General features: G+C 40.7%; 2 protein-coding genes across 2 annotated transcripts in view; both read right to left on the reverse strand.

The window, feature by feature from the left end:
* Positions 1 to 225: 225 nt before the first annotated feature.
* p-ras (G-protein) lies at positions 226 to 9,084 on the reverse strand. Its single transcript, NM_001124705.1, is given in 6 exon segments — positions 226 to 329; positions 923 to 3,104; positions 3,963 to 4,122; positions 5,632 to 5,810; positions 7,083 to 7,195; positions 8,831 to 9,084. Coding segments are annotated over 4 exon segments (564 nt in total). The 5' UTR covers positions 7,194 to 7,195; positions 8,831 to 9,084; the 3' UTR covers positions 226 to 329; positions 923 to 2,990.
* Positions 9,085 to 11,500: 2,416 nt separating this feature from the next.
* slc17a7a (solute carrier family 17 member 7a) overlaps positions 11,501 to 20,383 on the reverse strand; it is a 61,568-nt gene continuing 52,685 nt past the window's right edge. Inside the window, exons 10-13 of the mRNA XM_036941900.2 lie at positions 19,240 to 19,350; positions 15,862 to 15,989; positions 14,160 to 14,229; positions 11,501 to 13,529 (exon numbers count right to left, since the gene is read on the reverse strand). Coding sequence (XP_036797795.1) covers positions 13,270 to 13,529; positions 14,160 to 14,229; positions 15,862 to 15,989; positions 19,240 to 19,350 — 569 coding nt within the window. The 3' untranslated portion in view covers positions 11,501 to 13,269. The remainder of the gene's footprint in view (positions 13,530 to 14,159; positions 14,230 to 15,861; positions 15,990 to 19,239; positions 19,351 to 20,383) is intronic.

The raw sequence follows: 20,383 nt of genomic DNA on the forward strand, positions 1-20,383 counted from the left end.
AGTGGTGCGTAAGGGTTTTACAGTTTAAAATAAATCTCAAAGCACCATGGTAAAGGGTGTCAATTTATCTCAAACACTGAGCGGAAGCATTCATATAAAAAACATCCCATAGTCTAGTAAAGGCATAAATGTAGCTGATACTAGCTGATTGACAGAAAGGAGGGCCCATAAGTGTCTTTCTATTCAATTTGTTTCCACCAAAAACAAAGACACAAGTCCAAATAGCCAAAAGCCACTTTATTTATGAAACAACCTTAAAGTGACTAGACCAGGAGTATGAAGGAGTGGTACAACCCAGTAACTGGCGGTACCAACTCAGTAACTGGCGGCACAACCCAGTAACTGGCGGCACAACCCAGTAACTGGCGGCACAACCCAGTAACTGCCGGTACCAACTCAGTAACTGCCGGTACCAACTCAGTAACTGCCGGTACCAACTCAGTAACTGGCGGCACCAACCCAGTAACTGGCGGCACCAACCCAGTAACTGGCGGCACCAACCCAGTAACTGGCGGCACCAACCCAGTAACTGGCGGCACCAACCCAGTAACTGGCGGCACCAACCCAGTAACTGGCGGCACCAACCCAGTAACTGGCGGCACCAACCCAGTAACTGGCGGCACCAACCCAGTAACTGGCGGCACCAACCCAGTAACTGGCGGCACCAACCCAGTAACTGGCGGCACAACCCAGTAACTGGCGGCACAACCCAGTAACTGGCGGCACAACCCAGTAACTGGCGGCACAACCCAGTAACTGGCGGCACAACCCAGTAACTGGCGGCACAACCCAGTAACTGGCGGCACAACCCAGTAACTGGCGGCACAACCCAGTAACTGGCGGCACAACCCAGTAACTGGCGGTACAACTCAGTAACTGGCGATACAACTCAGTAACTGGCGATACAACTCAGTAACTGGCGGTATGCTGTCTAGTCTCTCAAAGTGGAATGTAATCTAGCAGTGTTGCTCAACTCCGTCACAGGTCCCCCTAGGGCAGGGGGTACTCAACTCTTACCCTACGAGGCCCAGAGCCTGCTGGTTTCCTGTTCTACCTGAATTAGTTGGACCCACCTGGTGTCCCAGGTCTAAATCAGTCCCTGATTAGAGGGCAACAATGAAAAATTGCAGTAGAACCGGCTTCGAGGTCCAGAGTTGAGTTTGAGGACCCTAAGGGTTGCACAATTGTTTACTTTAGTCCAAGACTACAGTAGCACAACTGCTGCAACGATCAACAAGCTCGAGAGGTTGCGTCAAGTGTGTTAGTGCTGGGCTATAACAAATACGTGCAACAGGGGGGCGAGGGCATGAGAGACTACACTCCCGGAGAGTTGAGTAACACCATTAGAACAATAGTACTGTTGCACCGGCCTGGGCAATGTAACGCTACCATAGACACCTATAGGTTACACTCAGTAACTACTGAATCTTTAGGGGGATTCTTCCTCTGCACATCCTGCTGGCAACACCAGGGTCATTGTGGGTTCACCTCAGCCCACATATTACATCAGTCATTTGGGATGAGACTAGAAAGTGTCCAATGACCACATTTAGCATAATTCCAACCAATAAAACAGCATGTTTTCACTCAAAGTGTTGGTCTGACACCTTTCAGTGTGTGTGTAAATACCTGTTTTTGTCCTCCGATTCTCTTGTCTAACATTTCAGATACCTGTAGACTGAAGTAATTCAAATGTTGCAGATTGAAATACATGGTATAGAATGAACGCTGTTTCGATCTCCACAGAAGAGAATCACGTTTTCTCTGACACGGTCTATTATTTCAACCTCTTGGGGAAAAGTCCCTGGCTTCCGCTATTAAGAATGTAAAGCTAGAGATATTAGCAAATTACACATTACTCATTTGCAAAGGCCGATTGAGTTCTGAGATCATTCAGCTCAAATTCTTGACCACTAAACCACCATGCCACTTAGCACGAAACTATTGGGCATGCACTAAGGAGTATGCTAGCATGGACATTGGAACACATCCAGAATTTGTATCTGAAATAATACCACACGACGGACATCAAAATGGAATCTGGCGATCAGAAGTCACAATAGACATGTTCATGTGCACAACTTTACCTTTAATGGACCTCAAGCTAGGACACTGAACAGCTAGCCTAAATAATTGGACATGATCCTATAGAAATGGCAACAGTATAAGGCCGTGTTCACACAGGCAGCCTAATTCTGATATTTTCCTCACTAACTGGTCTTTTGACCAATCAGATCAGCTCTTTTGCCAATAATTGAAAAAAAAAAAATAATCCCAATTGAGCTGCCCATGTAAACGCTGCCTAATGACACAATAGTAAGTTGTGGCCTTCGACTCTGTGATTGGATTTTTTTTAAATACAGAAAGTGAGAGTGAGGCTAGTGAGGACCAAAATACCTTCTCTATTACAACCCTGCTGAATCGTTTAAAAAACAATAACAGAGATAGCCACTTGTGTAAATACTGAAGAGAAAACTACCTTGGAATGCAAGAAAAGCCAGTGTAGGCTAGCTTCTTGCAATGCAGAACACGTTGGCAAAGACCAAACATCTATTTTTTCCCCCTTAGGGTGAAAAAATAAACAAGATGATCATTTGGAATGTGTAGCTATGCGACTTGCACCATTAATTAATCAATTCATTACTCTTCAGATATTTACCACTAGGGGCAGTAAAGTGACGTTCATATTTAAACCAACCGAAGATGGCGGCTTTAAACCCAATCTATAAATCCCCTCTTCAACGCTACAACTTCTAGTTTCTTGTTACAATTGTCAGAAAACAACGTGCATAAACTGAAGTCACAATTCTAATGGAGCAGCCAATGAGAAGCAACAGGAAGTGAAGTTTCCGTTACTGCGGTAACGACACTAATGACAGAAAGTGGAACTTGATGCGTTCACCATTCCAGATCCCCTGTCAATACGTCTCCCATGTGGTAAAGGAACTGCAGTGTGTTGGGGGGGGTTATGGGCTATGTGCAGTGTGGTGTTATAGAATGGTGCAACGTCTCTGAGTGCTCTTCTTGCTCTTCTTGTTGCTGCGGTTGGTTTCCTTATACCTCCTGATCTCTCTGACTAGAGAGTAGAACGCCTCCTCCACGCCCTGAAACAAAGACGCAAAAAGCAGAAACTTTACACTCAGATGAAGCGTGATGGAATGCAGCTTGGTCGCCTTCAGTAGACTCAACAGAGCAAACGAGTAGAATAGAAGAGTGCTACCTGAAGGTATCCAATATCAAAGTTATCCCATTTGTGCCCTCAAATACTGACACGACAGCTGTGTATAAATGTGTTATGTTACCCAATACCTTTAGTGAGTCTGTTGAGTTTATTCAAATGATACACACAACAGTTAAGACACAGAACAGTTAAGACACAGGAGTCTGTCAGGACAACACATCTCCTCTGACCCTCCCTGTTTAGGACCAAAACACTCCTTAACAGCTTCTACTCCCAAGCCATAAAACTGCTGAACAATTAATCAAATGGCCACCGGACTACCTACATGTACAAATGACCTCTAACCTGTACACCCGCACACTGACTCGGTACCGGTACCCCCTTTATATAGCCTCGTTATTGTTATGTTATAGTGTTACTTTGTATAAAAAAATTTAACTTTAGTTTATTTGGTAAATATTTTCTTAGCTTTTCTTGAACTGCACTGTTGGTTAAAGGCTTGTAAGTAAACATTTCACGGTAAGGTCTACACTTGTATTCGGCGCATGTGACAAATAAAGTTTGTTTAGATTTGTCCAGTTTGAGGCCTAACAGGCCTGCTACAAGAAGTAGGAGAGCGAGGCGCTGCTCAGCGTCTGGTTCTATTTCAACATTCCCGCCTGTGAACACGTGATGAAGTGGATCACGTGCTGCTAAAAGTTCTGCTTCCAGTGTAGCTGGTCCATTCCTACTGCTCCCCCGTGTCGCTCCCCCGTGTCGTTCCCCTGGCTGGAAAACCCACCTGTCTGGTTTTGGCAGAGGTCTCCACGAAGGGCACACCATAGCCGCGGGCCAGCTCCTGAGCTTGCCTGCTCTCCACGCTCCGACTCCCCAGGTCACTCTTGTTCCCCACCAGCACCATAGGCACACTGTCACTGTCCTTCACCCTGTTGATCTGTTCTCTGAGGAGGAGAAAAAAGGACGGAGAAGTGGAAAGGAAGAATAGGACCAAGAGGTAGAGTCATGTGCCAAACAAATGGACATGACAAAAAACATTAAATATACTTCCAATTCCAAAGCCTCGTCTCCATTGTCAGTGACAACGCAGTTCCTCCATGTCCGCCCGGCCGGACGGGAACCCACATGGTTCAAATGATCACGTTGACTTCATGGACCGTCAGTCCTTGCATTCATAGAGCCATCTATACATTTGAGTGGCTACAGATATCCAGTCCCATCCCTCAGCTTTAACCTTTTGTGTGTAGGGGGCAGTATTTTAGTTTTTGGCTAAAAAAACATACCATTTGAAACAACCTATTTCTCAGCCCCAGAAACTAGAATCAGATTAGGATGGAAAACTCTAAAGTTTCCAAAACTGTAAAAATATTGTCTGTGAGTATAACAGAACTGATATAGCAGGCGAAAGCCTGAGGAAAATCCAATCAGGAAGTGCCTCTTATTTTGAAACCTCTCCGTTCCTATGCATGCCTATCCTCCATTTAAAGGGATATCAACCAGATTCCCCTTTCTATGGCTTCCCTAAGGTGTCAACAGTCTTTAGACATAGTTTCAGGCTTTTATTTTGAAAGATGAGCGTGAAGGATCACATTGCGTGAGTGGATAGGTGGGGGCTCCGAGTGAGTTTTGCGCAACTGAGTAAAGCCGCCATTGTTCCTCCCGCTGTTATTGAAAAACCTACACACTCTGTTGATATATTATCAAATATATATTTTAAAAACAACATGAGGATTGATTATAAAAAACGCTTGACATGTTACTGTGGACATTATGGATACTATTTGGAATATACCTCTGCGTTGTCGTGACCGCTCTTTCCTGTGGATTTCTGAACATAACGCGACAAACAAACATCTGTATTTTGGGTATAAAAATAATCTTTATGGAACAAAAGGAACATTTGTTGTGTAACTGGGAGTCTCGTGTGAAAACATCCAAAGATCAAAGGTGAACTATTTTTTTGATTGCTTTTCTGATTTTCGTGACCAAGCTACTTAAAGCAAACCAAGTAGTGGGAACGCTGTTTAGCTGTTGTTCCACATTTAGAGTTGGGCCTTAATTGGGGCGTGATGCCTAACGGAGTCTGACAACAGGGAAAATAATGCATGCTAATGGAACATGATAATGACTCCACAGCGTTGTATTCAGTAGTCGCAAAACCTTTGGTCTGTGGCGGAACATTTTGCAACGGAAATAGTTTACTCCAAACGGAAAGCATTTTGCAACGGAAATAGTTTACTCCAAACGGAAACCATTTTGCAATGGAAACTAGAGTTTATATTGGACAAATTCAAGTAGGTCCCTCCCAGTTTCCTTCTGTTTGCTTCCTAGTGTAAACGGTTTCCGTTGCAAAACTTTTCACAAACAGGCCAAACGTTTCACTACGGTCTGCTAATAATGAATACACTCCAGGTGTCGGACAGCAGACACTGTGACGGACAGTCAGTCAGTACCTGTACAGGTGAACGTCCTCAAAGGACTTGATGTTGTTGATGGCGAACACACAAAGGAAGCCTTCGCCTGTCCTCATGTACTGGTCCCTCATGGCGCTGTACTCCTCCTGACCTGCTGTGTCCAGGATGTCCAGCAGACACGTCTCTCCGTCAATCACCACCTGCTTCCTGTACGAGTCCTAGATTGAACATAAAGCTTAAGAACAGGATTCTAATATCCTAGAACTCTTAGCATAAATTAGGAGGAATTCAAAACAATGGGACCAGCGATGCTATTAAGCAACACCGCTGGGAATCTGTTAATTTTCAGAAGCTTCCACATGGAATTATTAGGTTTTGCTAACCTGGGTATATTCAACCTAGTACAAGTCCTAAAATAGGGGTGTGTTCATTCGGCACCAAATGGAAGGAAACAAGCAGAAACAGGGAGGGACTACCTGGACTTGTCCAATGAGAAAATGTTTATTTTTGTTTTCCATTGCAAAACTGTATTTTTTTCCTGTTGCTCTAATGCAGTGGGTCCCAACTCCTGTCCTGGAGAAACCCACATCTGAACACATTTTTGTAGCCCTGGACAAACAGACCTGATTCAACTCATTGAGGGCCTGATGACTAGTTAGAATCAGGTGTGCTTCACCGGGGCTACAATAAAAACATGTACTGTTGGGCGTACTCGAGGACTGGATTTGGGAACCGCTGCCCAAATGAACATTATCCAGAGACAACAGGTGCCAATTTCTAATAGACTCCTACCACCTACCCATAGGTACTGGTGTGAATCTGAATGGATTGGAAAGCATGATGGTAACAATGTTTGGAAAGTAATAACCCCTCCCCTTTGCCACCCTCATAGCTTACAGAACCACTCTGTAAATCATTCTAACCATTTAGCTAGCGGCAACACTTATCCTAATGATCAGGAGACTGTGGATAGATATTATAGAATAGAATCTACATAGACTCCATATAGTGGTTTGCTACTTTTGAAGCAGACGATTTCAATCGAATTAACTGACTATTAAATGGCAACTCCACAACTTTCTAACCTCCTATTCATTATTTCCATCACCAAACCAGTGTCCATATATGTGGAAACGGCTCATTTCTACATAAAAAAAAAAAAAAAAATTTTTAAATGACATCAAAAGTAAAGACAAAAAATGATTTTCAAACACTGACATTCACGTTGATGTGGGGAGCAAGAAATAGCATCCTTTGGCTAGAAACTCATTGCAGTTTTTGAAAATCACAGTTTCTCTTACTTTTAATTCTACCCTGTGATGTCACAGAAGCATTTTAGAGGAACCCTTCTTAAACTTTTTAACTACAGATCATAACAATGTGCCATTTTCATATATGTAGACACTGGTTTGGTGCTGGAGATATAAGGGGAAAAGTGGCGGAGTTGCCCTTTAATAAGAGTCACACAGAGACAAACACCTGCAACTCACCTCGATGGTGGGGTCATATTCATCCACAAAGTGATTCTGGATGAGCTGGATAGTTAAGGCACTCTTCCCAACACCTCCAGCACCCACCACAACAAGCTTATACTCAGTCATGCCTAGAGAGAGCGGGAGAAAGAGAAACACGTGTTTCCATTAAAGCTTCACATAGAAATGTGTGTTATAGATCTGTCCTTCTCATTGAAAGCAAGTCTACGTGGTAGATCTGTTCTATGTAAGCTATTACTATGCGTCCCGTTCTTATGTTTTGTTTCTGCTTCTTTTGGTTTCTTACACCAGCTTCAAAACAGCTGAAAATACAATATTTTTTGTAATAGAAAATACAATACTTTTGTTTATGGAAAATATATTTCACAGCGGTTTAGACGGTACAATGGTTCTCTACACAATGACTGCTTGTTTTGTCACATTCACTGAAATTGGGGAAACTATTTAGAATTTTAGCAACCAGGAAGTGGCAGAGTGATTCCTGCATATTGCATCTTTAATAGCACACATGGAACAGATGTACCACTTAGACTAAATGAGAATGACAGACCTATAACTCCCATTTCTATATATATTGTTGGGTCGCCCAAAAAGTTACATAATGTAGCTTTTAATGTTGAATCCATGTACATTTATTAATTACTATTATTATTATTTTTTTTTAACTAGGCAAGTCAGTTAAGAACAAATTCTTATTTTCAATGACGGCCTAGGAACAGTGGGTTAACTGATTTAAGTACTAGCTGTTTTCTTACTTGTAAATAAGTTCAGAAATGTCTGTGTGTGTAATTGTGTGTGTGCATGTCAGATTTACACCTGACTGTATGGTTCATTGTAGAGACCTTAACCCAATGACCTCAAAGAGACTTGGACCTCCTGCCGTAATGATTCATGTGTTGGGCTTTACAGTAGCTGGACCCAGATTTGAGTCCTGGTCGGTGCTACCCCCTCAATTGGCTACACTGGTGTCAGATGTGGGATGGCACCCGTGAGGCCATCTGAGAGGGGTGTACACCAGAGGAACTTGTTATAGAGAAGCGTGGGTCACACTCTCCTGAAGGAACGTGGTAATGTAGAGACCTTAACCAAACCTCAGCAAGAGATTCTGACCTCTTTGCATAATGGATAAGGTGTTGACTTGACAGTCTCTAGATCAAGGTTTGTGTCCCAGTCAGGGCTAGTCCCCGAATTCATAACTCATTTCTGAACCAAATGAGTCCAACATTTTAGGCAAATTATATACTTTCTGTTCAAGTGTGATGAGGTGTTCGTCTTTCTGTCTAATTAGGTAGATTCTAGACAATATTTCTGTACACTTGGGGGACCCCTTTTGAGTGAAGAGCATCCCCCAAAGGCAAACGCTCTGTATACTATTTCAATTGAAAACAATGCATTAGTAAGACAAAGGCACGAGGAAACCTGTGGTGTCTACAGTACAGCCAACAACAAGTTCACATAATATGCTTTTTTCAGTGATTTGGAATAGCCTACGGCCCGGAGTATTGTCTGAACATTGCAGGATATCAATCTTTATTCGCGGTCATTACAAAAATATGCTGGAATCTACCATGCAAAGAGGCCGGCTCTAATTTGACCCAGATTTGTATGGGGGCTAACGTTAGCTAGCATAGCATAACCTACAGACTGCGGTATATGACACACTAGGCAGAATACAATCACTGCATTTCTGCGATAATAATGTAGGCCTATTGCATGAGGAAATTGACAAAAAACAGAGCGCTTACCTTAATTTGGTTGGTCTTTTTTTACCAAACAAAAATGCAGCGTTTGAATGACAAAATGAGATTAGTGCTACATAGCCTGAAACAATTTCCTGATTGAAGCCAGCTAAGAACAAATATATGCTTTTAGAAACTGCAATTTTTGCCGCAATTGAGCCACAAATATGATAAATCACTGTTGGCAATGAACGGGAAATATAGGCTGAATATAACCCGATTTAATTTAAAGGTAAGAATTAGTAGTAGGGGAGTAAATCTCTCTAGACTCCATTGTGGTTGAAAAGGGGTAAGGCTTTCACGGCAAAAGCAATCAATGGTATTGATTTAACAGCCAATACCATTGTGGTGAAATAGACAGACAGTAGAGTAACCTAACCAGAATGGGGCTTTCGTTCTACTTCCGGTTATACCCGCCTTCAAATCAGAAACTGACCAATCAGGAACCGACTGAAAGCCTCATTGGTCGTGTCCGAAAAAATAAATCGCATGCTCTCAACGCCTTGATAGTCCCGCCTTTGTACGAAGATTAACCAATCAAAGACATTGCTGCAGGGAGGTTTGGAAAGAGCGCACTCGAGTCTGATTGGCTCGATTATTTGGGTTGTTGAGTGTGCGGAGATAATTTGACCACTAGATGGAATCACTGTACTAGCGGCTAACCAACCGAAAGGCTGTAAAAAGAGCTAACCGCTCCCGACCAAAGTATACAATATTTAGATGTCTGTGAAAAACAGACACACAGTCAAGATCGCTTTGTTCATTGCAGGCGATTGACACGTTTCAAGCACAAGGTTGATGGCCCAATTTTATGGGGTTTCCTTAAAAAACGATATTCAAACTGACAAATTGGTTGAGGATAATATTGGGAAATAAAACTTAATGGAATACCTTAATCTCTATTGGGTTTGCTGTAAGTATCGAACTGCATTCGTTAAAGAGAGGATTGGTGCTGTAAAGGTCAGTAGTGGAACCCTGACAGTGATGGATCAAACTGTGTTACAGCTCACTAAGGATTTAGGGAAGCGCGCGCGCACACACACACACACACACACACACACACACACACACACACACACACACACCAGTCTCTCCCCCTCACCTCCCTGCCATAACCTAGGCTATAGCCAATCCCCTGCATCCTGCCCCATTTCTCTCTCTCTCTCTCTCTCTCTCTCTCTCTCTCTCTCTCTCTCTCTCTCTCTCTCTCTCCTACTGAGTGCATCTGCTCTTCTCACTAATCTTTGCCTAAAATCACAGAGATAATCCAGCATCCATCTGTCATGGAGGAGAGAGAGAGAGAGAGAGAGAGAGAGAGAGAGAGAGAGAGAGAGAGAGAGAGAGAACATTGGGAATATGAATGTGAATATTATGTAAAAAGTTACACATTCCTTGTGCTCTTACAATACCAATCGCTGTATTTACTAAAATGTACCAGTGCTATACGACTACTGTAACCAATATGCTATTGTAAACTTAGAAAGGGATAAAACCAGAACTATGGATCGATTGTAAACAGTAATGACAACAGGGGTGTAATAACGATGAGACCATGTTATATATATGTATATATGCTATATGACTAATAACGATGGTTATATATATGTATATATGCTATGTGACTAATAACGATGGTTATATATATGTATATATGCTATATGACTAATAACGATGGTTATATATATGTATATATGCTATATGACTAATAACGATGGTTATATATGTGTATATATGCTATATGACTAATAACGATGGTTATATATATGTATATATGCTATGTGACTAATAACGATGGTTATATATATGTATATATGCTATATGACTAATAATGATGGTTATATATATGTATATATGCTATATGACTAATAATGATGGTTATATATATGTATATATGCTATATGACTAATAACGATGAGACCATGTTATATATATATGTATATATGCTATATGACTAATAACGATGGTTATATATATGTATATATGCTATATGACTAATAACGATGAGACCATGTTATATATATATGTATATATGCTATATGACTAATAACGATGGTTATATATATGTATATATGCTATATGACTAATAATGATGGTTATATATATGTATATATGCTATATGACTAATAACGATGGTTATATATATGTATATATGCTATATGACTAATAACGATGGTTATATATATGTATATATGCTATATGACTAATAACGATGGTTATATATATGTATATATGCTATATGACTAATAACGATGGTTATATATATGTATATATGCTATATGACTAATAACGATGGTTATATATATGTATATATGCTATATGACTAATAACGATGGTTATATATATGTATATATGCTATATGACTAATAACGATGAGACCATGTTATATATATGTATATATGCTATATGACTAATAACAATGGTTATATATATGTATATATGCTATATGACTAATAACAATGGTTATATATATATGTATATATGCTATATGACTAATAACGATGGTTATATATATGTATATATGCTATATGACTAATAACAATGGTTATATATATATGTATATATGCTATATGACTAATAACGATGAGACCATGTTATATATATGTATATATGCTATATGACTAATAACGATGGTTATATATATGTATATATGCTATATGACTAATAACGATGAGACCATTTTATATACACCTTTTATTTTACACATATACATATTTCATACATGTCATATTTGTTGTGTGTTTTTGTATGTATATGTCTGTATGTGTTTTCACATGTTGTATCCCCACAGGTACGTTTCAACAAGACGGAGGAGAACATGGAAACAGGAAAGTAAGAATCCAAGAGACAAAAGAAATCAACAGAAAAACAACAACAACAACAACTAGAGTAACAAGTCCAGGATTGGTTGCTCAAATGTTCTGTTCAGGACACGTGAAGCATACAGTCCCCCTTAGCCTCGCACACATACACTGTATAGTATGACAGAACACACACACCTGAAGATACAGTTCATATTGCTAAAGACCAGTACTAGACACACATTGCACGCTGTGGTGCAATGGCAACCGCACATGTTTTCCATCACTGCACAAAAGGTTAACACACAATTCACCAACAGTCAGTCATTCCCTGACAGGCCGACAAGTTTCATCAAATGAAATAATAAAGCAGCGTGTGTTCACACATTGACATCCTACGTCATCATTACTTCTCTTGTCACACGTGGACACATGGACACGTTGTGTGGTGCACTCACTGCACCCATGAAACCATCATTACAGCATGCTCACCGCACAATGTTCCAGCACCTGCACCCGACACACACACACACACACACACACACACACACACACACACACACAGAGACACACACACACACACACACACACACACACACACACACACACACACACACACACACACACACACACACACACACACACACACACACACTTCGGGAGAATACTGTCTAATACATAGAAACGTATATAGAAAGGAACAGTAGCCTACATACAGTAAATATTGACTTCTACATATAAGTGCATTCAGTGATTTTGGCAAAATGCCTAAAATACTGAGAGGGTAATATGACAATAATGACAGAATTCTGGAGCACCATTTAACTGCTCTCTGACAAGATTCAGTGGAGTAACCCATGGCCCTTTCTCATGGATATAATGCCCACTTTGCCGATGCTAGAAACATTGGACTGCTGTGTGCAACATAGGCCAGTAGCAACTGAAAATAAGCATTGGGCCGAGTCGCAGTCATCCATACCACCCATGCTTATAAACAACAAGCTTTTCAAAAACGAGACACTTAAATTTGATTTCCAGAGACACTCACAAAGCCGACAGACAGCTCATGGAGAATTATTCGTTTGAAAGTAAATTACATGTAAATTAAACTCAACTGATGAGTGAGCAACAGTGATCCAATTAGAGTTTCAGGTTCAACAGGCAAAATGTTCATGCACGCACGCACGCACACGCGCGCACACACACACACACACACACACATACACACACACACACACACACACACACACACACACTTATTCAAATGCATACAATTCATATAATGTCCCACATGTGTAAATGTACGTATATACAAAAACACACCTATGACAATTTGCTAACCCTCTATCTTCCCTCACTACATGTCATTTTCCAAAACATCTGCCCTTTCTTATTTCACCTCTCTCTCTCTTCCCTATCTCCCCTCTCTTCCCTATCTCCCCTCTCTTCCCCATCTCCCCTATCTCCCCTTTCTTCCCGATCTCCCCTCTCTTCCCTATCTCCCCTCTCTTCAGACTTGAGAAAGGGACAGTATACTTAACATGGACTTAAGTCAGCCTTTTTAGACTAAGGTCCACGTTTAGTCAACTTATCTCAAGTCTGAATAGGGCATTATGTGAGCTCCCTCTCTCCCTCCCCTCCGTAGAGTTACTGGTTGTATCCCGGAGGTTGAACATATTCCTCCGTCTTCTCCCAGTCCTGGACCCACCCTGCCCCCCCTCCAGCACCCCCTCCTCCGTTGGGGCCCGCTGTTGGCTGGCTCATGGCTCCGTACTGCCCCCCTCCGCCAGTGCGGTACATCTCTTCCGTCTCATTGGCCAGTTCGTCCTCGTCGATGATGCCACACTTCTCATCGCTGGTGTCCTCCTGGTCCGCCCACGGCTGCTTCTCCCCTGACGCAAAGATTCCTGGGAAAGAGCCAGGAGGATAATTCAGAATCAGGTTTGGGTCACATTAGATTCACACCTCGGTCTATTCATAAGGCACCAATTGGAAGAAAACTGATGGAAACAGAAAGGGACTAACTGAGCTTGTCCAATTAGAAAGGTTAGCAAAACCTTTTGCTACGATGTGATTAATACTTTATGTGGCAAAGTGAATTCAAATAAGTAATCACATTCTCAATTGTGATTGAAATCACGCAATTAGTTTCAAACATGATTTTTTAATTTAATTCATTCTGAATTTCCTTTAGGGTTCACACATGATTGATTTGGTGAAGGATTTATATCAGTCATTCATCTTGGATTCAAATGCGATTTCGGCAGAACTCAAGTTGCATTCATTCGTATATTGGTGATTTACATGAGCCACAGTCGATTCATTTGTGGTTCACACTAAATTGGAACTGGATTCCCAGTATTTTACACATCATTTAATTGCGATTCACATAGGAGTCATGTGATTTAGAAACCCCTCACACGTGGTTTGTTGATGAAATTAACCATTTGTATACAATTCACAAAGACTCCCTGAACTATAGGTTCATTGAAGGACTGACTGGAGCTTCACACAGGAACCAACACATAAACACATACCATAGAAAATCACTCCACCATAGTGAACAACTGAAGCAATGAGGAAGACACCCTGCCAATCTTCACGTGTCTGAGAGAGAGAGAGAGAGAAGAGGTTTTAAGGTCGGGAATTATGGAAATAGAAACATGTTAGAACCATCATGTTGACAAATTCTGGACAGCTGAATAGTTTACAAGCAGTTTATGATTAGACCTAATGCCTTGTCCTGGAGTAAAAACCATTCTCATTAAATCATGTCCATTGAAATTTCATTTCAGTCTTTTTCTGCTGTCTTGCCGACAACTCATGGAATTGTCTTGACAATGACAATGAAGTAGGTAAAGCACAGACCGATCTGGGACCTGCCTACATGTTAGTCCAGGACTAGGCTTAATCTGTGTCTGGGAAACTGCTCCTACATGTAACTGGCTAAATGTAATGCCAGTTTGATTGAACAGAGCTCTGTGTGTCTTAATTCACCTCCATGTAACTGGCTAAATGTAATGCCAGTTCGATTGAACAGAGCGCTGTGTGTCTTAATTCACCTCCATGTAACTGGTTAAATGTAATGCCAGTTTGATTGAACAGAGCTCTGTGTGTCTTGGTAATTCACCTCCATGTAACTGGTTAAATGTAATGCCAGTTTGATTGAACAGAGCTCTGTGTGTCTTAATTCACCTCCATGTAACTGGCTAAATGTAATGCCAGTTTGATTGAACAGAGCTCTGTGTGTCTTAATTCACCTCCATGTAACTGGCTAAATGTAATGCCAGTTTGATTGAACAGAGCTCTGTGTGTCTTAATTCACCTCCATGTAACTGGTTAAATGTAATGCCAGTTTGATTGAACAGAGCTCTGTGTGTCTTGGTAATTCCCCTCCATGTAACTGGTTAAATGTAATGCCAGTTCGATTGAACAGAGCTCTGTGTGTCTTAATTCACCTCCATGTAACTGGCTAAATGTAATGCCAGTTTGATTGAACAGAGCTCTGTGTGTCTTAATTCACCTCCATGTAACTGGCTAAATGTAATGCCAGTTTGATTGAACAGAGCTCTGTGTGTCTTGGTAATTCACCTCCATGTAACTGGTTAAATGTAATGCCAGTTTGATTGAACAGAGCTCTGTGTGTCTTAATTCACCTCCATGTAACTGGTTAAATGTAATGCCAGTTCGATTGAACAGAGCTCTGTGTGTCTTAATTCACCTCCATGTAACTGGCTAAATGTAATGCCAGTTTGATTGAACAGAGCTCTGTGTGTCTTAATTCACCTCCATGTAACTGGCTAAATGTAATGCCAGTTTGATTGAACAGAGCTCTGTGTGTCTTAATTCACCTCCATGTAACTGGTTAAATGTAATGCCAGTTTGATTGAACAGAGCTCTGTGTGTCTTAATTCACCTCCATGTAACTGGCTAAATGTAATGCCAGTTTGATTGAACAGAGCTCTGTGTGTCTTAATTCACCTCCATGTAACTGGCTAAATGTAATGCCAGTTCGATTGAACAGAGCTCTGTGTGTCTTAATTCACCTCCATGTAACTGGCTAAATGTAATGCCAGTTTGATTGAACAGAGCTCTGTGTGTCTTAATTCACCTCCATGTAACTGGTTAAATGTAATGCCAGTTTGATTGAACAGAGCTCTGTGTGTCTTAATTCACCTCCATGTAACTGGCTAAATGTAATGCCAGTTCGATTGAACAGAGCGCTGTGTGTCTTGGTACCTTGTGTTTGGTCATGGCGCCCACTATAAGAGGGCACACCATTCCCGACAAGGTGCCCACTCCGTTGGAAATGCCCATCAAAATGCTGGCATAGCGGGGGGCAATATCCAAGTGATTCACGTTGAAACCTGAAGAGAGAGGGAGGGATGGGGGGACAGGAGAAATGCAGAGAAATATGTTGGTTTGGAACCCAGAACCAAATCTCCCGCTATGTAGCAGCCTGTCTGGAGAGACTCACCATCTGACCATGCTACAAACAACTGAAGTATGAGGCTTTCCTTATCACCAGTAGGCTGCCTAATCTAAGCTAACCACAACCTTACCCAAACCCTAACTACAACATTACCTTAACCACACCATTACCATAACCACAACCTTATCCTAACCCTAACCTTATCCTAACCCTAACCACAACCTTATCCTAACCCTAACTACAACATTACCTTAACCACAACATTACCATAACCACAACCTTATCCTAACCCTAACCACAACCTTATCCTAACCCTAACCACAACCTTATCCTAACCCTAACCACAACGTTCCCATAACCACAACATTACCATAATCACAACCTTATCCTAACCCTAACCACAACCTTATCCCAGCCCTAACCAGAACATTACCATAACCACAACCTTATCCTAACCCTAACCACAACATTACCTTAACCACAACATTACCATAACCACAACCTTATCCTAACCTTAACTACAACATTACCATAACCACAACCTTATCCTAACCCTAACCACAACCTTATCCCAACCCTAACCACAACATTACCATAACCACAACCTTATCCTAACCCTAACCACAACATTACCATAACCACAACCTTACCTTAACCCTAACCACAACATTATCATAACCACAACCTTATCTTAACCATAACCACAACCTTATCTTAACCCTAACCACAACATTATCCTAACCCTAACCACAACATTACCATAACCACAACCTTATCCTAACCCTAACCACAACATTACCATAACCACAACCTTATCCTAACCCTAAAATAAGACTAAAAACCTCATAAGAATCTGATTATATGGCCCATTTTTTCCCATAGCATGACCATTTCAACAAAAATCACTTTCAATGTCTGAAAAGGAAAGAACAGTCCTTAGGTTTGGTATTGTCTTCCTGACTGTTGTTACTCAGTAAACCTAACAGACAGTTTGGTATTGTCTTCCTGACTGTTGTTACTCAGTAAACCTAACTGACAGTTTGGTATTATCTTCCTGACTGTTGTTACTCAGTAAACCTAACTGACAGTTTGGTATTATCTTCCTGACTGTTGTTACTCAGTAAACCTAACAGACAGTTTGGTATTATCTTCCTGACTGTTGTTACTCAGTAAACCTAACAGACAGTTTGGTATTGTCTTCCTGACTGTTGTTACTCATTAAACCTAACTGACAGTTTGGTATTGTCTTCCTGACTGTTGTTACTCAGTAAACCTAACAGACAGTTTGGTATTATCTTCATGACTGTTGTTACTCAGTAAACCTAACAGACAGTTTGGTATTATCTTCATGACTGTTGTTACTCAGTAAACCTAACAGACAGTTTGGTATTATCTTCCTGACTGTTGTTACTCAGTAAACCTAACTGACAGTTTGGTATTATCTTCCCGGCTGTTGTTACTCAGTAAACCTAACTGACAGTTTGGTATTATCTTCCTGACTGTTGTTACTCAGTAAACCTAACAGACAGTTTGGTATTGTCTTCCTGACTGTTGTTACTCGGTAAACCTAACAGACAGTTTGGCATTATCTTCCTGACTGTTGTTACTCAGTAAACCTAACTGACAGTTTGGTATTATCTTCCTGACTGTTGTTACTCATTAAACCTAACAGACAGTTTGGTATTATCTTCCTGACTGTTGTTACTCAGTAAACCTAACTGACAGTTTGGTATTATCTTCATGACTGTTGTTACTCAGTAAACCTAACAGACAGTTTGGTATTATCTTCCTGACTGTTGTTACTCAGTAAACCTAACTGACAGTTTGGTATTATCTTCCTGACTGTTGTTACTCAGTAAACCTAACAGACAGTTTGGTATTATCTTCCTGACTGTTGTTACTCATTAAACCTAACAGACAGTTTGGTATTATCTTCCTGACTGTTGTTACTCTGTAAACCTAACAGACAGTTTGGTATTATCTTCATGACTGTTGTTACTCAGTAAACCTAACTGACAGTTTGGTATTATCTTCATGACTGTTGTTACTCAGTAAACCTAACAGACAGTTTGGTATTATCTTCCTGACTGTTGTTACTCATTAAACCTAACAGACAGTTTGGTATTATCTTCCTGACTGTTGTTACTCGGTAAACCTAACAGACAGTTTGGTATTATCTTCATGACTGTTGTTACTCAGTAAACCTAACTGACAGTTTGGTATTATCTTCATGACTGTTGTTACTCAGTAAACCTAACTGACAGTTTGGTATTATCTTCATGACTGTTGTTACTCAGTAAACCTAACAGACAGTTTGGTATTATCTTCCTGACTGTTGTTACTCAGTAAACCTAACAGACAGTTTGGTATTATCTTCCTGACTGTTGTTACTCAGTAAACCTAACAGACAGTTTGGTATTATCTTCCTGACTGTTGTTACTCGGTAAACCTAACTGACAGTTTGGTATTGTCTTCATGACTGTTGTTACTCAGTAAACCTAACTGACAGTTTGGTATTATCTTCCTGACTGTTGTTACTCGGTAAACCTACATGTATTGAATTACGAGTGGGACATTTCACTTCCATTTATCCAGCGAGTGGTGCAACTGAGCATCGTCTCTCAGACCTACAATTTGACAGAAGAATACCCTCACTGATTGGTTGTTGTCTTTCTCCAAAGTGAATTGACAAATCAGATTACAGAGTCAGAGGCGGGAGATGACACCCATACCTTTGCATCACAAAGCATTCATCACTGAGGATTCTACCAATGCTCATGCACAGACAGTGGACACGTTCCAGGCTGACTACACTTCAGACACATGATCTCACAATGCCTGGATAGGTGTTTAATAGCTAGCCACATACATACGTCATCAACAGAACATCCTTGACAGTTCAAAACAAATAGATAATTAATAATTCATGGATTGGATTTATATAGTGCTTTTCTACCAACTGAGGTCCTCAAAGCGTTTTACATAGTAAGGAGGAAACTCACCTCATCCCCCACCAATGTGGAGCACCCACTTGGGTGATGCACGGGCACCATTTTTGTGCCAGAACGCTCATCACACAACAACTGAATATGAATTTAAATATGGTTTCTCACAGCTCTGTAGCGATGTAGTGACGGTCCTAAAGTCGGTTTGTTTGTGGGAGAGAAAATCTTTCACGTTCTTACCTGAGATGGCAAATCCGCTGAAGCCCACAGCGATGACTAAAAAGGAGATGGCCATGACCTTGGTGTGAGAGTATCCCACCACCAGCAAGAAGGTGGCCTCCATCCCAAACCCTGGTGATAAAACAGGAATCACAACTAAACACACTACAATCACCACTAACAACAAACACGAAAGATCACAATATAGAAAGGACCCTTTGACTCTAATGTTGGTCCTGGTATTAGGGGTGGGTGGGGGTGTTGATCACCATTTAGTTTTGCACTCTGTGACAAACAGGTTGTGGGCAGAGACATACATTTAGAGAGCTGGGATAACTTTTAGAATTTTTCGCCCAACAAAATGTACATATTGCAACTTTATCATTAATGTCTTGTCTTAGTCGTGTTTGTTGAGTGGATCGTTTTAATTTGCCCCTTCTGTCATGCCCATGCCCTGTGCCAGTGACGTGGTGATGATGATGATCCTGTGTGGCTCAATTGGTAAGAGCAGAGCGCTAGCAATGCCAAGGTCATGGGTTCAATTCCCACAGGAATCGTGTATATACAGATACTATAATGTTTGCCCTCACTGAACTGTAAAGTCATTTTGGATTAAAGCATCTACCATTTGGCACATATTATATCCTTTCTGTTTTATATAACAATTATAGAACGTTCTGCATTCCTTCTGTTTATATAACAATTATAGAACGTTCTGCATTCCTTCTGTTTATATAACAATTAGAGAACGTTCTGCATTCCTTCTGTTTATATAACAATTAGAGAATGTTCTGCATTCCTTCTGTTTATATAACAATTAGAGAACGTTCTGCATTCCTGCTGTTTATATAACAATTAGAGAACGTTCTGCATTCCTTCTGTTTATATAACAATTAGAGAACGTTCTGCATTCCTTCTGTTTATATAACAATTAGAGAACGTTCTGCATTCCTTCTGTTTATATAACAATTATAGAACGTTCTGCATTCCTTCTGTTTATATAACAATTATAGAACGTTCTGCATTCCTTCTGTTTTATATAACAATTATAGAACGTTCTGCATTCCTTCTGTTTTATATAACAATTATAGAACGTTCTGCATTCCTTCTGTTTTATATAACAATTATAGAACGTTCTGCATTCCTTCTGTTTTATATAACAATT

Source organism: Oncorhynchus mykiss, chromosome 13 (assembly GCF_057628025.1).
Source record: "Oncorhynchus mykiss isolate SJ-2025 chromosome 13, ASM5762802v1, whole genome shotgun sequence".
Taxonomy (NCBI): Eukaryota; Metazoa; Chordata; class Actinopteri; order Salmoniformes; family Salmonidae; genus Oncorhynchus; species Oncorhynchus mykiss.